General features: G+C 40.6%; 1 protein-coding gene across 1 annotated transcript in view; it reads left to right on the top strand.

Moving 5' to 3' along the window:
* Positions 1-14236, top strand: part of kcng4a (potassium voltage-gated channel, subfamily G, member 4a) — a 37001-nt gene extending 22765 nt beyond the window's left edge. The window contains exon 2 of the mRNA XM_073850496.1: positions 12520-14236. Coding sequence (XP_073706597.1) covers positions 12520-13386 — 867 coding nt within the window. The 3' untranslated portion in view covers positions 13387-14236. The remainder of the gene's footprint in view (positions 1-12519) is intronic.
* Positions 14237-18981: the final 4745 nt, after the last annotated feature.

The raw sequence follows: 18981 nt of genomic DNA, 5'->3' as shown, positions 1-18981 counted from the left end.
AGTCTGTTCCCCTGAGTAATATAAGACTTTGCCCAAGGCCTTTATAGGGCCCTAAAATCTAAAAGTGTAGAAACCTACACTACCAGTCAAAAGTTTTTGAACAGTAAGATTTTTAATGCATTTTAAAGAAGCCTCTTCTGCTCACCAAACCTGCATTCATTTGATCCAAAGTACAGCAAAAACAGTAAAAATTGTGATATATTTTTACTATTTAAAATGAAATTTTCTATTTGAATATATTTTAAAATGTAATTTATTCATGTGATTTCCTGTGAATATTTAGCATCATTATTCTAGTCACATGATCCTTCAGAAATCATTCTGATATTCTGATTTGCTGCTCAAAAAACATTTATTATTATTACTATGTTGAAAACTGCTGAGTAGCATTTTTTTCAGGTTTAGAATTACGTTCTAAATGAATTTATCAACCCTTTTGATCAATTTAAAACATCCTTGCTAAATAAAATAATTAATTTCTAATACTTCTTTAATTAATAATACTCCATAATGTTACTAAACCTTTTATTTCAGATAAATGCTGATCTTTGGATCTTTCTATTCATCAAAGAATTCTGAAATATTGTACTCAACTGTTTTAAATACTGATAATAGTATTAATCATAATGTTTCTTGAGCAGCAAATCAGCATATTAGAATGATTTCTGAAGGATCATGTGACACTAAAGACTGGAGTAATGATGCTGAAAATATATCTTTGATCACAAGAATAAATAACATTTTAAAATATATTCAAATAGAAAGCAGTTATTTTAAATAGTAAAAATATTTCACTGATATTTTCACTTTTGCTGTATTTTGGATCAAATAAATGCAGTCTTGGTGAGCAGAAGAGACATTAACATAAAAAAAAACGTACTGTTCAAACATTTTTGACTGGTAGCATAGTTGCAAGTGTTTTCCATAACCTAATTTGAATCTTTCTATAAAAGCTTGAATATTTCATGTTGAAAGTAATATAGTTTTTGGTTTTCCTTATGCTATATGTTCCATACTTATGCATTTAGGGCTAGATGCCTGCTGCAGTTTCGTTCCTCATGAATAATATTTGTTGATGAATATCTGATGCGTTTCCATGAATGTATAAGATGTGAAAATGTTTTGAGGTCCGAGTTCAAGTTGAAATTTTAGGAAACAGCTGACCCGAGGGGTTTGTTTCCTGTGTGTTTACATGGATAAAACATTGAGTTCTGTACGTGCTGGACGAAACATATTTGGTGTTGTTTACGAGATCCTCTAGCAGTGTACAGTCAGATGAAAGAATCTCTGTGTGTGTGCGTGTGTGTCCATTCCCGGGTCCCCATATCTCATTCACAGATCGGATTATCCCGACTACATTTCGTTTTCAATACATCCATTTATGCATTCTCAGACCCTCCCTCTAGATTCAAACAGCCAGCCAGACCACCTAACATTCAATCAGAGAATACCGGAAAGATGGCTGTCAGTTCGTATAACCTGTTTAGTGCTAACAAAGGCCGCAGTGTGCTGGCAAGACTAGGATAGTAGTTTTGTGTTTGGTTGCTTCATGTTGAGCCAAACCTATTTCAACCATCCTATTGATTTTAATTTGTCATTATACTCTGCTATTCACCCAGAATGCATCTGAATCCCACGTGTAAGGTCCTGCTATTTAAAACTGAACCGTTTGAGCACAAAATCATGCTCTTTGTTGTAAAAAAAGTAGATTTTAAGGCTAAAAGCAGAAGAAGCATAATTTTTTATTTTATTTTGAATATTTGTGCAGCCCTACTGCTGTGATCTTGGAAGCCCTGGTGTAAGTCTTCATGATAAGCTGCTCATCAGCTCTGTAGGGGATTTCTAAATGTATACAGGCTGTATAGATGCTGGAGCTGCGGTTGATTGGTTTTGGGCATAAAGGAGGGGGGATGTCATTGACATTTCTAGTGGCAGCGCAGAGATAAGGTCACCCTAAGTGCATTAGCACTGAGAAATTGACAATCACCCTGACGAGTTGCAAATTGTTATCCTTCTTTAACATGCATAATGTCTGCAGCTGCAGTCACAACCACTTCACCCCGCCGCAGGGAGATGAGGAGCAAAAGTCAGAGAAATGAGATGAAACGAAGGTGTTGGAGAAGAATGAGGGAATGAGAATGACTGAGAACCGGGGAGAGTGACAGAAAGGGAGTGAGTGAGAAATGGGACAGCGTACGTGCTGGACGGAGGGGGACAAATTATGTGCTGAGCATTTAAAATTGCTGAATTTACACAAATGAATCGCCTCAGAGCTGCTGCGGTTTGATAATACGTCCTCTCTGACTGCGAGTCTCTTGCTTCTGTGAAAGCTGGAGAATTTACAAAGGCTTTTCAGACTTTTCAGACAAGCAAAAGCGTGAAGACTTTTGAAAGGTTTTTGAAAGAGGGGATAGGAAGGCAGGGTGTTTGTGCAGCAAGGAAACATGTCTGCACTTTTTTTAAACGGCATTGTTTAAATCTTGATTCTGATTGTTTCAAGGTCACGAGTTTCAACTGCATTGCCATCAAAAGTTTACATACACCTTGCAGAATATATATTTCACATAAAACGTGTTTACATACTGTAAAGTCCAGGAGAGAAAGTAATATTTGGATTTAGAAAAATTATCCTTTTTAAAAGTTTACATATGCTCGATTCTTAATACTGTATTGTTACCCGAATGATCTAATGATCTTTTCTTGTTTGTCCTAAACAGTTAAACTACCTGAAAAATCCTTCAACATTTTTGTGTATTTGAACCCTTTCCAACAATGAATATGATTTTGAGATCCATCTTTTCAGACAGAGGACAACTGAGGGATAGGGTTGGGTATCGTTTGAATTTTATCGATTCCGATTCCACTTATCGATTCCGATTCTTTTCGATTCCCAGTTTCGATTCCAATTTAGTAAAAAAAAAAAAAAAGAAAGAAAAAAAAAAAGTCAAACATTAATATATCAAACATGTTTATTTTCAGTGCTTGCTTGCAACATATTATTTTATTACAGGGGTTCTCAACCTTTTTTTATACCGGGGCCCCCCTCCTTCTCAGGTAAATTTTGCAAGGCCCCCTATGCCTGACAAGGGGTTTATTTTTTTTTACCTTTTTTATTAACCAAAACATTTGTTTTGCCTTTTTGTTTTTCTACTTCATGTTATAAAAAAAATTCAAACAAACTTTAAATTAAAGCTATACTTTTGAATTTAAAAAACCTTTTGCTCTAACATTTTAACATGTATATACATATACAGATTTAAAGCTCCTGAATTATTAATTGCAGATATTCTTCACAACTTCAGAGTTACTCTTTCTTCCAAACAACAAGGAGATGCCAAAATACCACTCACTAAACCTGTCCTTTTGAACTGGACTGACTGAATATCTACTGTTTGTATTTATTATAAAATAAACATATAAATGAAAAATACAATAAATACATTCTAAATCTATTGATGCTGGTGCTCATATGTGCATAAACACCACTGACCCTTACAAGATCCACCTCTATGGGTAAGCATTCATTATAAAACACTTAAGTTACAGGACATTCATTTTGACAACTATGCATATATTTTGAAATTTCACGCAAAAATACTATGGATCAGATCCCCGAAATCATGAATAGTTTGTGAATCAACAGCGGACTTATGCGTGCCTAATGTACGTTACTATTACTCTGATCATCTTTGCCTTTACATTAACGGGAGGGTTTGTTTCATGCAGCCAAGAGATGAAGTAGATACCTGTCTTCCCTCGGGGGTATAAGTTACTTTATGTGGGCTTTTGCGGGCGAGAGTGGGACGAAATAACACATTTCTGCTGGAGCGGGCGGGCGGGCGCTTGAATAAAAAAATCCGTCCCTTGCAGGTCTCTAAGATAAAGTTTGCGTGCAGTGGTCTTCAGTTTTTACAAAGTGTAGCCACACTTACGAGCACTTCCCGCGAACCATCTTGTAGACTGATGTTTACATTACCACGTAAGGTCCTTGCAGATTGCATGCGCGGAAGGTCCTGGCAGATTGCTAAATGAAATAAAAATGCACCCAGGAATCGATACGAGGAATCGAAATTTTAATTTTATAACAAGTATCCGATTCTTTATCTTATGTATCCAATTCCAGAATCGGAATCGATTTTCGATTCCCAACCCTACTGAGGGATATGCAGCTTGATGCTCCACAAGGAAACATGATACATTAAGAGCCAGGGGTGTAAACTTATGAACAGAATGAAGATGTGTACATTTTTCTTATTTTGCCTAAATATCATATACTTTTTCATTTAGTACTGCCCTTCAGAATCTACAGAAGATACTGTACAGAAGAACTTCTTTCACCAAAAGACAAAATAAGTTAAATTTACCCTGATCTTCAAATTCTAAAAGTTTTCACCACTGGCTTTTACTGCATTTCCTTCTGAAGCATCAGTGAGTGTTTTGAACTTTTTGTAATAGATATATGTGTCAGAGTTCTACCCCTACAAGATGCACCAGCCACGCCCCCTGAAGACACACACACACGTTCACTATCACCTGACTACTAATTACTCACCTGATTCCCATCAGCTCCCTATTTATACCCGGACTGTTTCATTCCTCGTTGTCTGATCTACCGATCACACCCCGGCTTTCTCTCCCGTTGGACTCTATGTTTTCCTGGTTCCAGATTGGGAATTACTTCCGTGCTCAGTGGACATTCCAGATAAGATATACATATCCTCTCTACCTGTTAATAAACTTACCTTTTTATCTTATACTCTCACCTCCGTCTCTGTCTCCCTCTGTGCTGTGACAGAAGATCAGACCTACAAACAAGATGGACAACGAGGAAACACCTGCACCAGATCAGCTCACCGAACTCATCAAAGCCTTCAAAGCGGCGCTACAACCATCTCCCGCGCCGCCATCTGCCTCAGGAAGTCCCATGGCTTTACCAAACACATACTCCGGTGAAGCGGCTGAGTGTAGCGGTTTCCTACTACAAGTCCAACTATATATCAAGATGCAACCACAGCAATTTCTCACTGATGAATCTAAGGTAGCGTTTCTCATTTCTCTCCTCCCTGGAAAAGCTCTACAATGGGCGAAGTCTATATGGCAAGCCAACACTCCGTTAATTCAGTCATTTGAGCAATTTACCTGTCACTTTGCTGAAGTTTTCAGTTCAAACACAGATGTACTCACCACTTCTGATCAGCTCTTCCGACTGCAACAAGGTTCCTCATCCATCCACGAATACACACTCCATTTCCGGACGCTGGCGGCGGCTAGTGGCTGGAATGAAACTTCACTGCTGGGTGCCTATCGTCATGGTCTCCACCCAGATATTCGCGCCGCTATGGCCATCTATGATGACAACATCGGGTTGGAGACCTTTCTACTACGAGCTACGAGGGTATCCCAGCGCCTAGCCGCCTGCCAGCCCACTGAAACCGCTCCTCAGTCCGCTACGGTGGCAGCTTGCTCTCCAGTACCAGAACCTATGCAACTTGATTCCACTCGTCTCACGTGGTCCGAACGCCAACGCCGCCTCAGGGAAAAACTCTGCCTATACTGTGGACAACCCGGCCATATTCTACGTACCTGTCCTGTCAAACCCCCACGTCCGGTGGTGAGTACCATTCAATCTGACATTGAAACTGCTCATCTCACCCTGATACCAGTGACGCTGCGTACTGCTAAACAAGATCTTTGTGTTTCTGCTCTACTTGATTCAGGCTCTTCGGGAAACTTCATATCCCAAGAATGCATAGATCTGTTACAATTGTCACGTCACCGCCATAACCCGGAACTATCTGTTAAAACTATCCAAGGGAAACCACTCGGACGTGGGCGGATTCGATATTCTTCTCCATACATCACTCTGCAAATTGGCCTATTCCATCAAGAGCAAATCAAGTTTCTGGTACTGGAGAATTCCACCGTTGACATCATCCTGGGACGTCCTTGGCTCCACCGTCATCATCCGGAACTCCGCTGGGATCCTTGTGACATCATCGGATGGAGTAAGCATTGTCTGAAGAACTGCTTTACACGTTTACCCTCGCCAGTTTCTGATCCTGTGACCATCGCATCAACCAAGATTGAAAGTCCTGAGACTGACACCCAGGTGGAGATCCCAGCGGAGTATGAGGATTACGAGGACGTCTTCAGTAAGCAAGCTGCCACCCAACTTCCTCCTCATCGGCCATGGGACTGTTCCATCGATCTGCTACCTGGGGCTCAACTACCTAAAGGACGCATCTACCCCTTGTCCAACCCGGAGCGCCAGGCGATGGAGGAGTACATCCAGGAAGCTTTGAAGCAAGGATTCATTCGACCATCCACCTCACCAGCTGCTTCAAGCTTCTTCTTCGTGGGTAAGAAGGATGGAGGTCTCCGTCCCTGCATTGATTACCGCCAACTCAATGCCAACATCACCCAACAACCTTATCCACTGCCACTCGTTCCTGCCACCCTCGAGGAACTCCGTGGGGCTCACATCTTCTCCAAGCTGGACCTGCGGAGTGCTTACAACCTCGTTCGTATTCGTGCGGGAGACGAGTGGAAAACAGCATTCATTACACCTGCTGGCCACTACGAATACTTGGTTATGCCCTACGGTTTGTCCATCAGTCCCTCTGTCTTCCAAGCGTTTATGAACGAGGTGTTCCGGGAATTTCTCCACAAATTCGTGGTTGTCTATATTGACGATATTCTGATTTATTCCCGGAACCAGGCCGAACATCGCCAGCACGTCCGTCAGGTCCTTCAAGTCTTGCGCCAACATAAGCTATACCTCAAGCTGGAGAAGTGTGAGTTCCACCAGACTAAGATTCAGTTCCTGGGTTATAACATCAGCCCCGAGGGTGTGCAAATGAACCTGGATAAGGTCCAATCCATCCTACAATGGCCCAAACCCAGTACAGTCAAGGAACTTCAACGCTTCCTGGGGTTTTCTAACTTCTACCGCCGGTTCATAAAGGACTACAGTCTCATCACTGCCCCTCTGACCTCCCTCCTACGTGGTCGACCTAAACATCTGGTCTGGACCTCCTCTGCCCACGAAGCATTCCAACGACTTAAGAAGATTTTCAGCACTGCTCCTCTCCTGCACCATCCCAACCCGGATCTCCCATTCGTTGTTGAGGTAGACGCATCCACCATCGGCGTCGGAGCAGTGCTGTCTCAAGCAGCTGGTGAGTCCACTCTCCTCCATCCCTGTGCCTACTATTCTAAGAAACTGTCTCCGGCGGAGCAAAATTATGATGTAGGCAACCGCGAGTTACTAGCCATCAAACTCGCCTTGGAGGAGTGGCGTCATTGGCTGGAAGGGGCTAACTACCCGTTTACCATCATCACGGATCATAAGAACCTTCAATACCTTCGAGAAGCTAAACGACTTAACCCCCGCCAAGCCAGATGGGCATTATTCTTCACACGTTTCCAGTACAAGATTACCTACCGACCAGGATCCAAGAACATACCTGCTGACGCTCTCTCCCGACAATTCTCCCACGACGCCGTGGTCGAGTCTGAAAACATCATTCCCTCGGAACTCATCGTTAGCCCCATCCAGTGGGACATCGACACCTGGATCCACGAAGCCACTCTCCAAGAGCCTGCTCCGCCGGAATGTCCAGAAGGTAAAATCTACGTACCCAGCTCCCAGCGTCAGCACCTTCTGGACACAGTTCACCAGTCTCCGGGCTCTGGACACCCAGGTAGCAGACGGACCCTCTCGCTCATTCAAGCTCGGTACTGGTGGTCCAGTATGACCCAGGACACCATCAGGTACGTCCAAAGCTGCTCAGTCTGTGCCACCTCTAATACTCCTCGTCATCTACCCACAGGAAAGCTGATGCCACTACCCATCCCGCAGAGACCCTGGTCCCATCTCGGGGTAGACTTCGTGACGGACCTCCCAGAGTCAGAAGGTAACACTTGCGTGCTGGTTGTAGTTGACCGTTTCTCCAAGGCCTGCAAATTTATCCCCCTAGCAGGCCTACCTACGGCTATGAACACTGCCGAGTTACTCTTCCAGCACGTATTCCGTCACTTTGGTCTCCCCGAGGAGATTGTGTCGGACCGGGGTCCACAATTCATCTCACATGTATGGAAGTCATTCTTCAAAGCACTTGGTATTTCTGTCAATCTCTCATCAGGATATCACCCACAGACCAACGGCCAGACTGAGAGGAAGATCCAAGAGCTTGGACGTTACCTCCGGTCATACTGCTCCGCGGACCAACACAGCTGGAGCAGGTTCCTCCCGTGGGCCGAGTATGCACAGAACTCGCTGCGCCAGGAGACCACCGGACTTACTCCCTTCCAGTGCATACTCGGTTTTCAGCCCCCGCTGTTTCCCTGGACGGAGGAACCCACCAATGTTCCAGCGGTAGACTACTGGTTCCGAGAGAGCGAGAGAGTGTGGGACTCAGCTCATCAACATCTTCAACGGGCCATCCGACGCCACAAAGAGTTCGCCGATGTTCGTAGAAGACCCACCCCATTATACCACCCTGGAGATAAGGTGTGGTTATCTACGAGAGACATCAGGCTAAGACTACCCTGCAAAAAGCTGAGTCCCCGCTACATTGGTCCATTCGAGGTCCTGAGGCAGATCAACGAAGTGACATATCAGCTTCAGCTCCCACCCAGGTACCGAATTCATCCCACCTTTCATGTATCACTACTCAAACCCTACTTTCCCTCTGCCACAGATGATCCTGGAGCTGAAGCTGAGACCCCTCCTCCAGAGATCCTGGATCAACCCTCTATCTACACCGTGAGGGAGATCCTGGATTCCCGACGTCGGGGCAGCCGTCTGGAATATCTGATTGACTGGGAGGGGTACGGACCTGAGGAAAGATCATGGGTGGCTAGAGACGATATCCTGGATCCTCAACTTCTGACGGACTTCCACCAGAGCCACCCAGAACGTCCTGCCCCTCGCGGTCGAGGTCGTCCTCGACGTCGGAGAGGGGCGTCGGGAGCCGCCCCTGGAGGAGGGGGTAATGTCAGAGTTCTACCCCTACAAGATGCACCAGCCACGCCCCCTGAAGACACACACACACGTTCACTATCACCTGACTACTAATTACTCACCTGATTCCCATCAGCTCCCTATTTATACCCGGACTGTTTCATTCCTCGTTGTCTGATCTACCGATCACACCCCGGCTTTCTCTCCCGTTGGACTCTATGTTTTCCTGGTTCCAGATTGGGAATTACTTCCGTGCTCAGTGGACATTCCAGATAAGATATACATATCCTCTCTACCTGTTAATAAACTTACCTTTTTATCTTATACTCTCACCTCCGTCTCTGTCTCCCTCTGTGCTGTGACAATATGAGTCCCTCAGCTGTCATCAGTGTGAAAAGATGGATCTCAAAATCTTACAGTCATTGTTGGGAAGGGTTCAAATACACAGAAATGCTGAAAAACCAAATAATTTGTCAGACCTGAAGGATTTTTCTGTTTGTACAGTTTGTACTTGCAACTTTTTTTATTCAATAAATAATTTTTATTGTACAACAGTATAAACACATATGTAAGATATTTCATTGTCCTATTATATATATATTCCTCCTTTTTTGGCTGGTAAATATTATGCTTAAAGGGATAGTTCACCCAAAAAAGAAAATTCTGTCATTAATTACTCAACCTCATGTCGTTCCAAACCTGTAAGACCTTCATTCATCTTCAGAACAAAAATTAAGATATTTTTGATAAAATACAAAAGCTTTCTGACCCTGCATAGACAGCAACACAGCTGAAACATTCAAGGCCCAGAAAGGTATTAAGGACATCATTAAAATAGTCCATGTGACATCAGTAATGTAATGAAGCTATAAGAATACTTGCGCAAAAAAAGACAACAATAATGACTTTATGCAATCATTTTTTCTCTTTCGTGTCTCTGAAATTAAACTTTCAAGTTTGGAACGACGTGAGGGTGAGTAATTAATGACAGGATTTCATTTTTGAGTGAACCGTCCCTTCAGGTTCTGGAAAAGTGTCAATATCAATAAAAAAATAGTCAAACTAAGTAATGTTCTCTACTAAAACAATGTCTTGAGGTAAATACATTATGTATTGTGCTACACACAAAGTCCATCATCAATTATTCCTTACATTTGTTCTCTGAGGCTGTTTCATAGATCTTCTACTGTTCTAAATATTTCCTGAGATGTAATCTTTTTTCTTTGACTGTTCACATTTGTGTTAATAAATTATACATACCTGCTTCATTGTGAACAGTTAGCTGACCTTAAAGTACCTGTGAGAAAGCATGTACAGAAACAATACCATCACATTTTACCAGCATATGTGCATAACAACATCAAAACAATTACATCTGCAAGGGTCTCCAAGTAACTGCATATTGAACAGCTAATTTGCTAACATGGCATGACTGTGATACATTCCCTCGAGCTTTGCTTGAACGAATGCATCTCACCAAATATTAATTAAATCTGCTATCTCAGCATCTTTCCGCTGATTCTGCTTGCTCCTTCTTCGGTTTTTAAGATGTTAGCAAGGAGCTTACTAGAACTGAATGATAACAACATGACAAAATGGTGTGATGATACTGTATGCACATGTTAAAGGGATAGTTTGCCCCAAAATAAAAATTATAGCAGTAATTACTCACCCTCATGTCGTTCCAAACCTGTAAGAACTTTGTTCATCTTCGGAAAACAAATTACGATATTTTTGATGAAATCCGAGAGCTTTCTGATCCTGCATGGACAGCAATGCAACTGACACATTCAAGGCCCTGAAAGGTAGTAAGGACATAATTAATCCTCTAGTATTGTTTGGTCATTTTAGACCAAAAAAAAATATATATATATATATAATTTTTAAAAATCGCTACTTCATGGGAATGTACGAAACTCTTTTATGGCATACACTATGTGATCACAAAAAAAAAATGTGGAGTTGATTAGAAAAAACTAAATTGTCGTAAAAAATAGTCACACTTGTCTTATTCGTGGTCAAAAATGACTGCCATTGGAAATTAATGGGAAATACGCAAAAATAATAAAATATAGAGAATTTTTTGTTTACAATCTACAAATTATTGACAATGCAGAAAAAAGGTGCACAGCAATGATGGGAAAACACTCTACAATATCGAGAGTGCTCCGCTCCAAAATTCAGTAATAACACAGACACCAAGGAAGAGGTTACACACTAAAACATCAAGAGTACAAAACCGACACACACACTCAAACACACAACACACTATTATACACACATACATGAACTGGAGTGGCTGTAACATTATGGCAAAATTGAGCCAGAAGACTCAATTAAGAGGCTGAAATCAGATTGATTAACCTCTGATAAATTCCTGTTCATTTTGTTATATTTTTGTTGAATTTTGATGTTATGCGTAACAAAATGTCTTTCTTAGTGTTCAGGTTTGACTGTAGTAGCATTGATGAAAAACCAAAAAATCTAAACTTCTACAAAAAAAATTCTTTGAGAATGTCTAAATATATATCCAAATCCACAACCCAATAAAAATAAGTCTGTATGTCTTTACATAAGGTGTTACAAGTACAAGGTGATACAAGTCTTTACATTTCAGGTGTTTTGTCACTTTTGACCATGAACAACACAAGTGTGACTCCCAAATTAACAATACCAGAGGGTTAATAGTCCATCTCTGGTTCATCTATTCAAAAAAAATGATCGTATTTTTGTTTTCTTTGCACACAAAATGTATTTTTGTAGCTTCATAAAATTATGGTTGAACCACTGACTATTTAATTGATGTCTATAGAGGGTTCATCAATTACTACCTTTCTGAGCCTTGAAAGTTGCATTGCTGTCTATGCAGGGTTAGAAAGCACTTTAGATTTAAACAAAAATAGCTTAATTTGTGTTTCGAAGATGAACAAAGGTTTTACAGGTTTGGAACAACATGTAATGAGGGTGAGTAATTAAAACCAAAATGTTCATTTTTGGGTGACCTATGCTATTAACAGAATGTGTTATTTCAGACCCAGCTGCATCAGATATGTGTCGTTTCAAGGATCACATCTAGAGTCATGTCACATGAAGGGAAAATCAAATGTGGGTCACTTCCAGCATGTTGCCTGAATAGAAATGGTTTAATTCAGACATTTCAAGGTCAAAGTGGTCTGGTTTGTCTTCTCTGTAAGCCTTCCTTCTCCCACCGCCTCAATTTGACCTCTGACTCTGGCTAATTAACTGATACAGCTTGACTTATCGGTAGTGTGACTTGAATACTAAAAGTAAACATTGAGTTTTTTTCTATAAATTGTAGCGGCTGTCTGCGCTCTCCTTATCTTATTTATATCCCTTCCCCCCTTTTTTGTATTACTGACCAGCCTTTACTCTCTATTTTAAACCTCCCTCCCACAAACATTTTTCTACTCTAACTTCTAATATGTTAAGCCTATTCATTGATTTTAAATTTAGATGCAAAGCATTTTACTGAAAATAACTGAATTGAGAATTAAATTAGTTTTCACTCTCTCTTTCTCTCTCTCTCTCCGCAGGGTGTGTGCTCCCAGAAATGCCAGCACATGTTCATCGTCGAGACGGTTTGTGTGGCCTGGTTCTCCTTGGAGTTTCTGCTCCGGTTCGTGCAAGCACGCAGCAAGCTGGTGTTCCTCCGCGGACCCTTGAACATCATCGATGCCATGGCCATCCTGCCCTACTACGTGTCTCTGATAGTGGACGAGAACCCCACCAGCGAACATGAGCGACCTTCTGGAGGTAAGGGCTACCTGGACAAGCTTGGGTTGGTACTGCGGATCCTACGTGCCCTTCGGATCCTGTACGTGATGCGGCTGGCCCGCCATTCTCTGGGCTTGCAGACGCTGGGGTTGACGGTGCGGCGAAGCACACGCGAATTCGGCCTGCTGCTGCTCTTTCTCTGCGTAGCCGTGACGCTCTTTTCGCCTCTGGTGCACCTGGCGGAAAGCGAGCTGACCGGAGTGCAGGATTTCAGTAGCATTCCTGCCTCTTATTGGTGGGCGATCATCTCTATGACTACTGTGGGTTATGGAGATATGGTACCTAGGAGCATACCTGGTCAGGTGGTGGCACTCAGCAGCATCCTGAGTGGGATCCTAATCATGGCCTTCCCGGCCACTTCCATCTTCCACATGTTTTCCCGCTCCTACCAGGAGTTGAAACAGGAGCACGACAGGCTGTTTAAAGAAGAGTGTGCGGCAGCCGCAGCTGCAACCACAGGACCCGAGGACGAGCAGGATGTAGGATGGGTGGCCTTTCCTCCTCCCAGACTAGTTCTTACTCCAGACACAGAGGCGCCGGGTTCTTTTGAAGACGTTTCTCTTCTCGGGAATGGCGGAGAGACTTCTGGGAATAACAAGCACCTGTTACCAGCGGGAGCCTTTTAAGTGATGCACATGCATTGTACTCTTCTTGTTCTTCCAAGCCCTCAAACTGAACCCTCTTGGGCGAATTTTCATAGACGGCTCTGTCTAAAGAGTTAAAGGGCCTTGAATCTATTTTGTCTTCCATCAGCTAAGCTGATCATGTCTCATTAAAGTACTGTTTCCTTCATATTCACACTGTGGACTTAGCACTCCATGAAAATCCATGCAATAGAAGTAAAAAATTAAGCTAGATAGTTTAACTTTAAAGCCTTGTTAGACACAAAGCAGAGAAATTTAGGTTCCTCAAATGTGACCCTGGACCACAAAACCAGTCATAAGGGTCAATTTTTTGAAATTGAGATTTATACATCTTCGGAAAGCTGAATAAATAGGGCAATAGGACAATATTTGGCTGAGATACAACTATTTGAAAATCTGAAATCTGAGGGTGCAAAAAAATCAAAATACTGAGAAAATCACCTTTAAAGTCGTCCAAATGAAGTTCTTAGCAATGCATATTACTAATCAAAAGTTTTGATTTATTTACAGTAGGAAATTTACAAAAAATCTTCATGGAACATGATCTTAATATCCTTATGATTTTTGGCATAAAAGAAAAATTGATCATTTTGACCCACACAATGTATTTTTGACTATTGCTACAAATATACCCATGCTACTTAAGAAAGGTTTTGTGGTCCAGGGTCACAAATTGACTAGTTTTTTAAATAAATCCAAAGATGTGCTTTTTTGTTGACTGTTTCAGGTTCAAGAATTGCTCTTCCAGAAAACGTGCACATAAAATTTCCCATCGCCGGTTTGGGCCAGACGTGCTCTTGTACAGCTCCAAATAAAACAGCAGTAATCTCAATGTCCTGTCCTTTTTTTAGGGTTCACAGAAGGATTTTCTAATCCTCTTCTTTGAAACGCTCAATCATTAGACAGTCACCCTGTTCTCTAGATTTTACGAAACAGCACATATGTGCCCCTACCATCTGCCAGCTCTGGCATGCAGCAGTTACAGAGTGATGAGTCTATGATTGTTTTAGTGCTTATTGCTAGAGTTGAGATTCAGCCATGTTGTGACCTCAACAAGGTCAACCTAGTTTTCATCATCTTCATTTTTTCTTGCTGATTTCCCCTTAGGAGAGTCTGTTGCCCCCAGGTGAAGGTCAAAAAATTGTCCCACTGCCCAATGCTTGCAGCTGGTTGAGGGGAAGAATCTCGATGAGGCTGAGGATTAAACATGCAATAAATTCATAGAGATAAAAAAAGTCCTTCCAGAGTCAGACTCTGTGACGGACTTTGCTTAGTCAACAAATCACAAATTTGCACCTCTAATCCAATTATTCAGTCATGTTGCATCAGATATTCCATGAACGGCCTTGCTGCCGCGCCAAAAGTCTCAGAAGAGTCATGGATTGAAAAAGGTACAGAGAAAACCGAGAGGCTTTGCTGGACCAATCAAATTACATGTGTAGCCTTTCGCAGGATTAACCAGCTGGTTGAATCATTAAATGGACATCAGTTTGTTCTTGATGTAAAGGTTAAACCTGTTTATCACTTGTTTTTCTTTCATGATAGATACAAGCAAAGGCAGGTTCAGGTCTCAGATGATCCAGAGGTGTTTCAGTCCACTAGTAAGTACTAAGGTAGTCAACAATTTCTGTCAGAATCAATGTTAAACTGGAAATGTCATCTTCATTCTCATAAAAAACTGCTACAGTGCAGCTAAACAAATGTCAACAAATGATAAATTGTAAACCTAGACCACAAAACCTGTCATAAGGGTCAATTTTTTTAAACAGAGATCTATACATCATCTTGAAATTGTACAATAAATACGCTTTCCATTGGTGTATGATTTGTTAGGATAGGACAACATTTGACCTGAGATACAACTATTTGAAAATCTGGATTCTGAGGGTGCAAAAATTTTAAATATTGTGAAAATTGCCTTTAAAGTTGTCCAAATGAAGTTCTTAGCAATGCATATTACTAATCAAAAAATAAATGTTGATATATTTACAGTTGGAAATTTACAAAATATCTTCATGAAACATGATCTTCACTTAATATCCTAATGATTTCTGGCATAAAAGAAAAATCAATTATTTTGACCTATACAGTGTATTTTTGGCTATTGTTACAAATATACCTGGGCTACTTAAGACTGGTTTTGTGGTTCCAATTGTGTTGCAAGTCATTGGCGTCCCAGTGTTTAATGCTTAAATTCAAGTTCACATTACACTGATCCTAAACTGTTATGTAACATAACCAGGAAGAGAAAAACTTATTTTTAACCATTTTGATCGAACGTTTTCTATTGCGGTGACAATTCATATAAACTTAATAACCATCTGCACCATTTAACAGCATTAAACGGGGGGAAGCTTGGTGAGATATGCCATCAGCTCGGCTGTAAAGATGCTTTTAGCCACAGCACTTATTGAGAAGTCTTGTTGAAGGATGGCTTGAATGATGTATCATATGCCATTATTTATCAAGGAAGGCCATATCTAGATGGCAAGTGTCTTCTACTGGCATCAGTGATTGATGTAGAAAGCATCGAGAAGGGTTTAAGAGGCAATCTATCAGATCTTCTTGATGGTAAGATTAATTCTCATTCAGTGGGTAAGCTGCTTTTTAGATTTCAAAGTGTAGTAAACCTAAGATTTAGTTTTGCGCTTCAAGTCAAGCCATTTATGGTGCATTCCAAGCAATAGGTCAATGATACATGTGTATGTCTGTGTTTTAACGTTTCAGAGTGTATAGTAGTGGTTGAATCTCATGGTTGTGTGTTTGTATAAAGTATAAAGCAGTCCATGGATGGATGTATGGATAGACGTTCAAGCTCTCATTCTCCCATGACTTTTGATGCTGGTCATGGTCTTCAATTCATCATCCAGGACTCAGAAGGCAAACAATATCTATTTTATTTATTTATTTATGCATGCATGCACCAAAAAGAGTCATAATTTCGTTTTTATTACCATTTCCCAGGCTTTTTTTTTTTTTTTGCTACTGTTCCTAAGAAATATATTTTACCAAAATAAGTGGGATCGTAAAAAATACATGGTATTTTTTATTTAGTACTGACTTGAATAAGATATTTCACATAAAAGATGTTTACAAATAGTCCAGAGAAAATAATAGTTAAATTTATAAAAATGACCCCGTTCAAAAGTTTACATACACTTGATTCTTAATACTGTGTTGTTACCTGAATGATCCACAGCTGTGTGTGTTTTTTTTTTTTTGGTCCTGAACAGTTAAACTGTCTGCTGTTCTTCAGAAAAATCCTTCAGGTCCCACAAAATGTTTGATTATCAGCATTTTTGTGAATTTGAACCCTTTCCAACAACGACTGTATGATTTTGGGATCCATTTTTTCACACTGAGGAGAACTGAGGGACTCATATGCAACTATCACAGAAGGTTCAAATGCTCACTGATGCTTCAGATGAAAACACGATGCATTAAGAGCCAGGGGTGATTACTTTTGGAATTTGAAGATCAGGGTAAATTTAACTTGTTTTGTCTTCTAGGAAACATAGAATTATCTTCTGTAACTTCTGAAGAGCGGTACTAAATGAGAAAATATGACATTTAGGCAAAATAAGAGAAATGTACACATCTTCATTCTGTTCAAAAGTTTTCACCCCTGGCTCTTAATGCATCGTTTTTCTTTCTAGAGCATCAGTGAGCATTTGAACCTTCTGTAATAGTTGCATATGAGTCCCTCAGTTGTCCTCAGTGTGAAAAAATGAATCTCAAAATCATACAGTCATTGTTGGAAAGGGTTCGAAATACGCAAAAATGCTGAAAATCCGAAGAATTTGTGGGACCTGAAGGATTTTTCTGAAGAACAGCAGACAGTTTAACTGTTTTTAAAATTTCAACTATTATTTTCTCTTGTGGACTATGTATAAACATCTTTTATGTGAAATATCTAATTCAGGTCAGTGCTAAATAAAAAAATAACATGCATTTTGTATGATCCCTCTTTTTGGTAAAGTACTTCACATTTTGCAGATTCTGCAAGGTGTATGTAAACTTTTGACCTCAACTGTATATGCCCTTTTCACATGTGAAATCCGTAACAGCAGTTTTTTATGTGCTTACACTCATCTTTCAATAACAGCCACTTGGCAAAGTCTGCTTTACATTCTGACATTTCAAAAAATGTTCACCCACGCGGAAATATAGCGCATAAACTGTGAAGGTCATGCTAGAATGATCAAAAACTGTTCTTGTTTCTAAGTCTGGAATGGCACAATATGTGTCTAACTTTTATTTTTACTGATATCATTAGTTCTAATGGTGTTTAGAAAGTTATTTTGTGTTTCTTACTTTCTCCTCAATACTTGACTGTGACTGAGCATCCCAGTTTCTGAATGCTGAATAGACGTTATTGATGTGTAAATGTGTGTTCTGTCAGACATCAAGATGGTTTCGCAGCATAGTTTCTTTAAATGGCACTTTTTGCTAAAAGATCAAGTAAACTGTATTTCCTATTACTGTACATGAATCCTTCAGCTGTTCATGATTGGCATGAGTTCTGCAAAACTGACTGGATGCTTCTATTAGCATACTTATGATGTTGTCCGACTCAAATGTGACTTTTTATCACAGCATTAAACTGAATCACTGTGTTTAGCTTGCTCTTGGCAGAGATGCTAGAAGTGAACAGATGTTTGAGTTCTCCATATTCAGATCTGATAAAGTCAGTTTGTCAGTCGGTCTGTCCGGCTTGTTTGTTTATAAATGGATTTGAAATTGTGAACTTTGGCTGACATTGTAGTGATCTAGATATGCAGCATACATTGAATTACCCAGAATGCACTGCCTAATCTCATTTGAAGGAGTTTTTAGCATGAGCTTTGCTTTTTTAGTCATTTAACTCCTAGACAGGCATGACGAGATTATGTGAAATCAAAAAAAATCCTGCTGTATATCAAGTATCAAATATGTTTTATTTGACTTGTCACATCCTGCAGCTTTTTTGCTTTCACTGTGGACAGACAAATAGCGTGATGTTGTAACTGTATTGCATTGCTCCTAGCTACACACAGTGTCATTCTTTCTTTCCTCTGTCTGTCATGATGGTAAGAGCCTCAGTGGGCAGCTAGCTTCCCATTAATCTTAGCTGACAGCTCGACCATAGATGTGCCGCAGCGTGGCGAAGAAATTCTGGAAAAGGTCTCGCTTGGAAAGTTAAAGTATTCCTCTACTGCAGTAGTTCTAGTCTAGGTGGAGGTTTTATCGAACATTAGAGACCTCTGTGTCTTTGACAGACAGTTGTGATTGCAGCCATTCCTAGTACTTCTTTAAAGGCAAAGTTTTAAAAATGAATCAAAGGCTCTAGGAGTAGGCGTTTTTAGCATTTTTTCCAGGCTTACTTCACAGTGAGAATCCATGTATTATTTATACACCACACAAAACTGTGCAAAAGAGTAGGAGGGACCGTTCGAGCACTCATTCATATGCAGAATTAGTCCAGTTCATTTAGGAAGTGCCATATGATGTGCTATGGGCTAATAAACTCGCTGGATTTGATGATGTGATGTCATTTCGTCCGTTCATTTGCAACATCTGGCTCATAAACATACCTCT

This window comes from Garra rufa, chromosome 11 (genome assembly GCF_049309525.1).
Source record: "Garra rufa chromosome 11, GarRuf1.0, whole genome shotgun sequence".
Lineage (NCBI taxonomy): Eukaryota > Metazoa > Chordata > Actinopteri > Cypriniformes > Cyprinidae > Garra > Garra rufa.
Note: the sequence above shows the minus strand (reverse complement) of the source record. Positions and strands in the feature narration are given on the sequence as shown.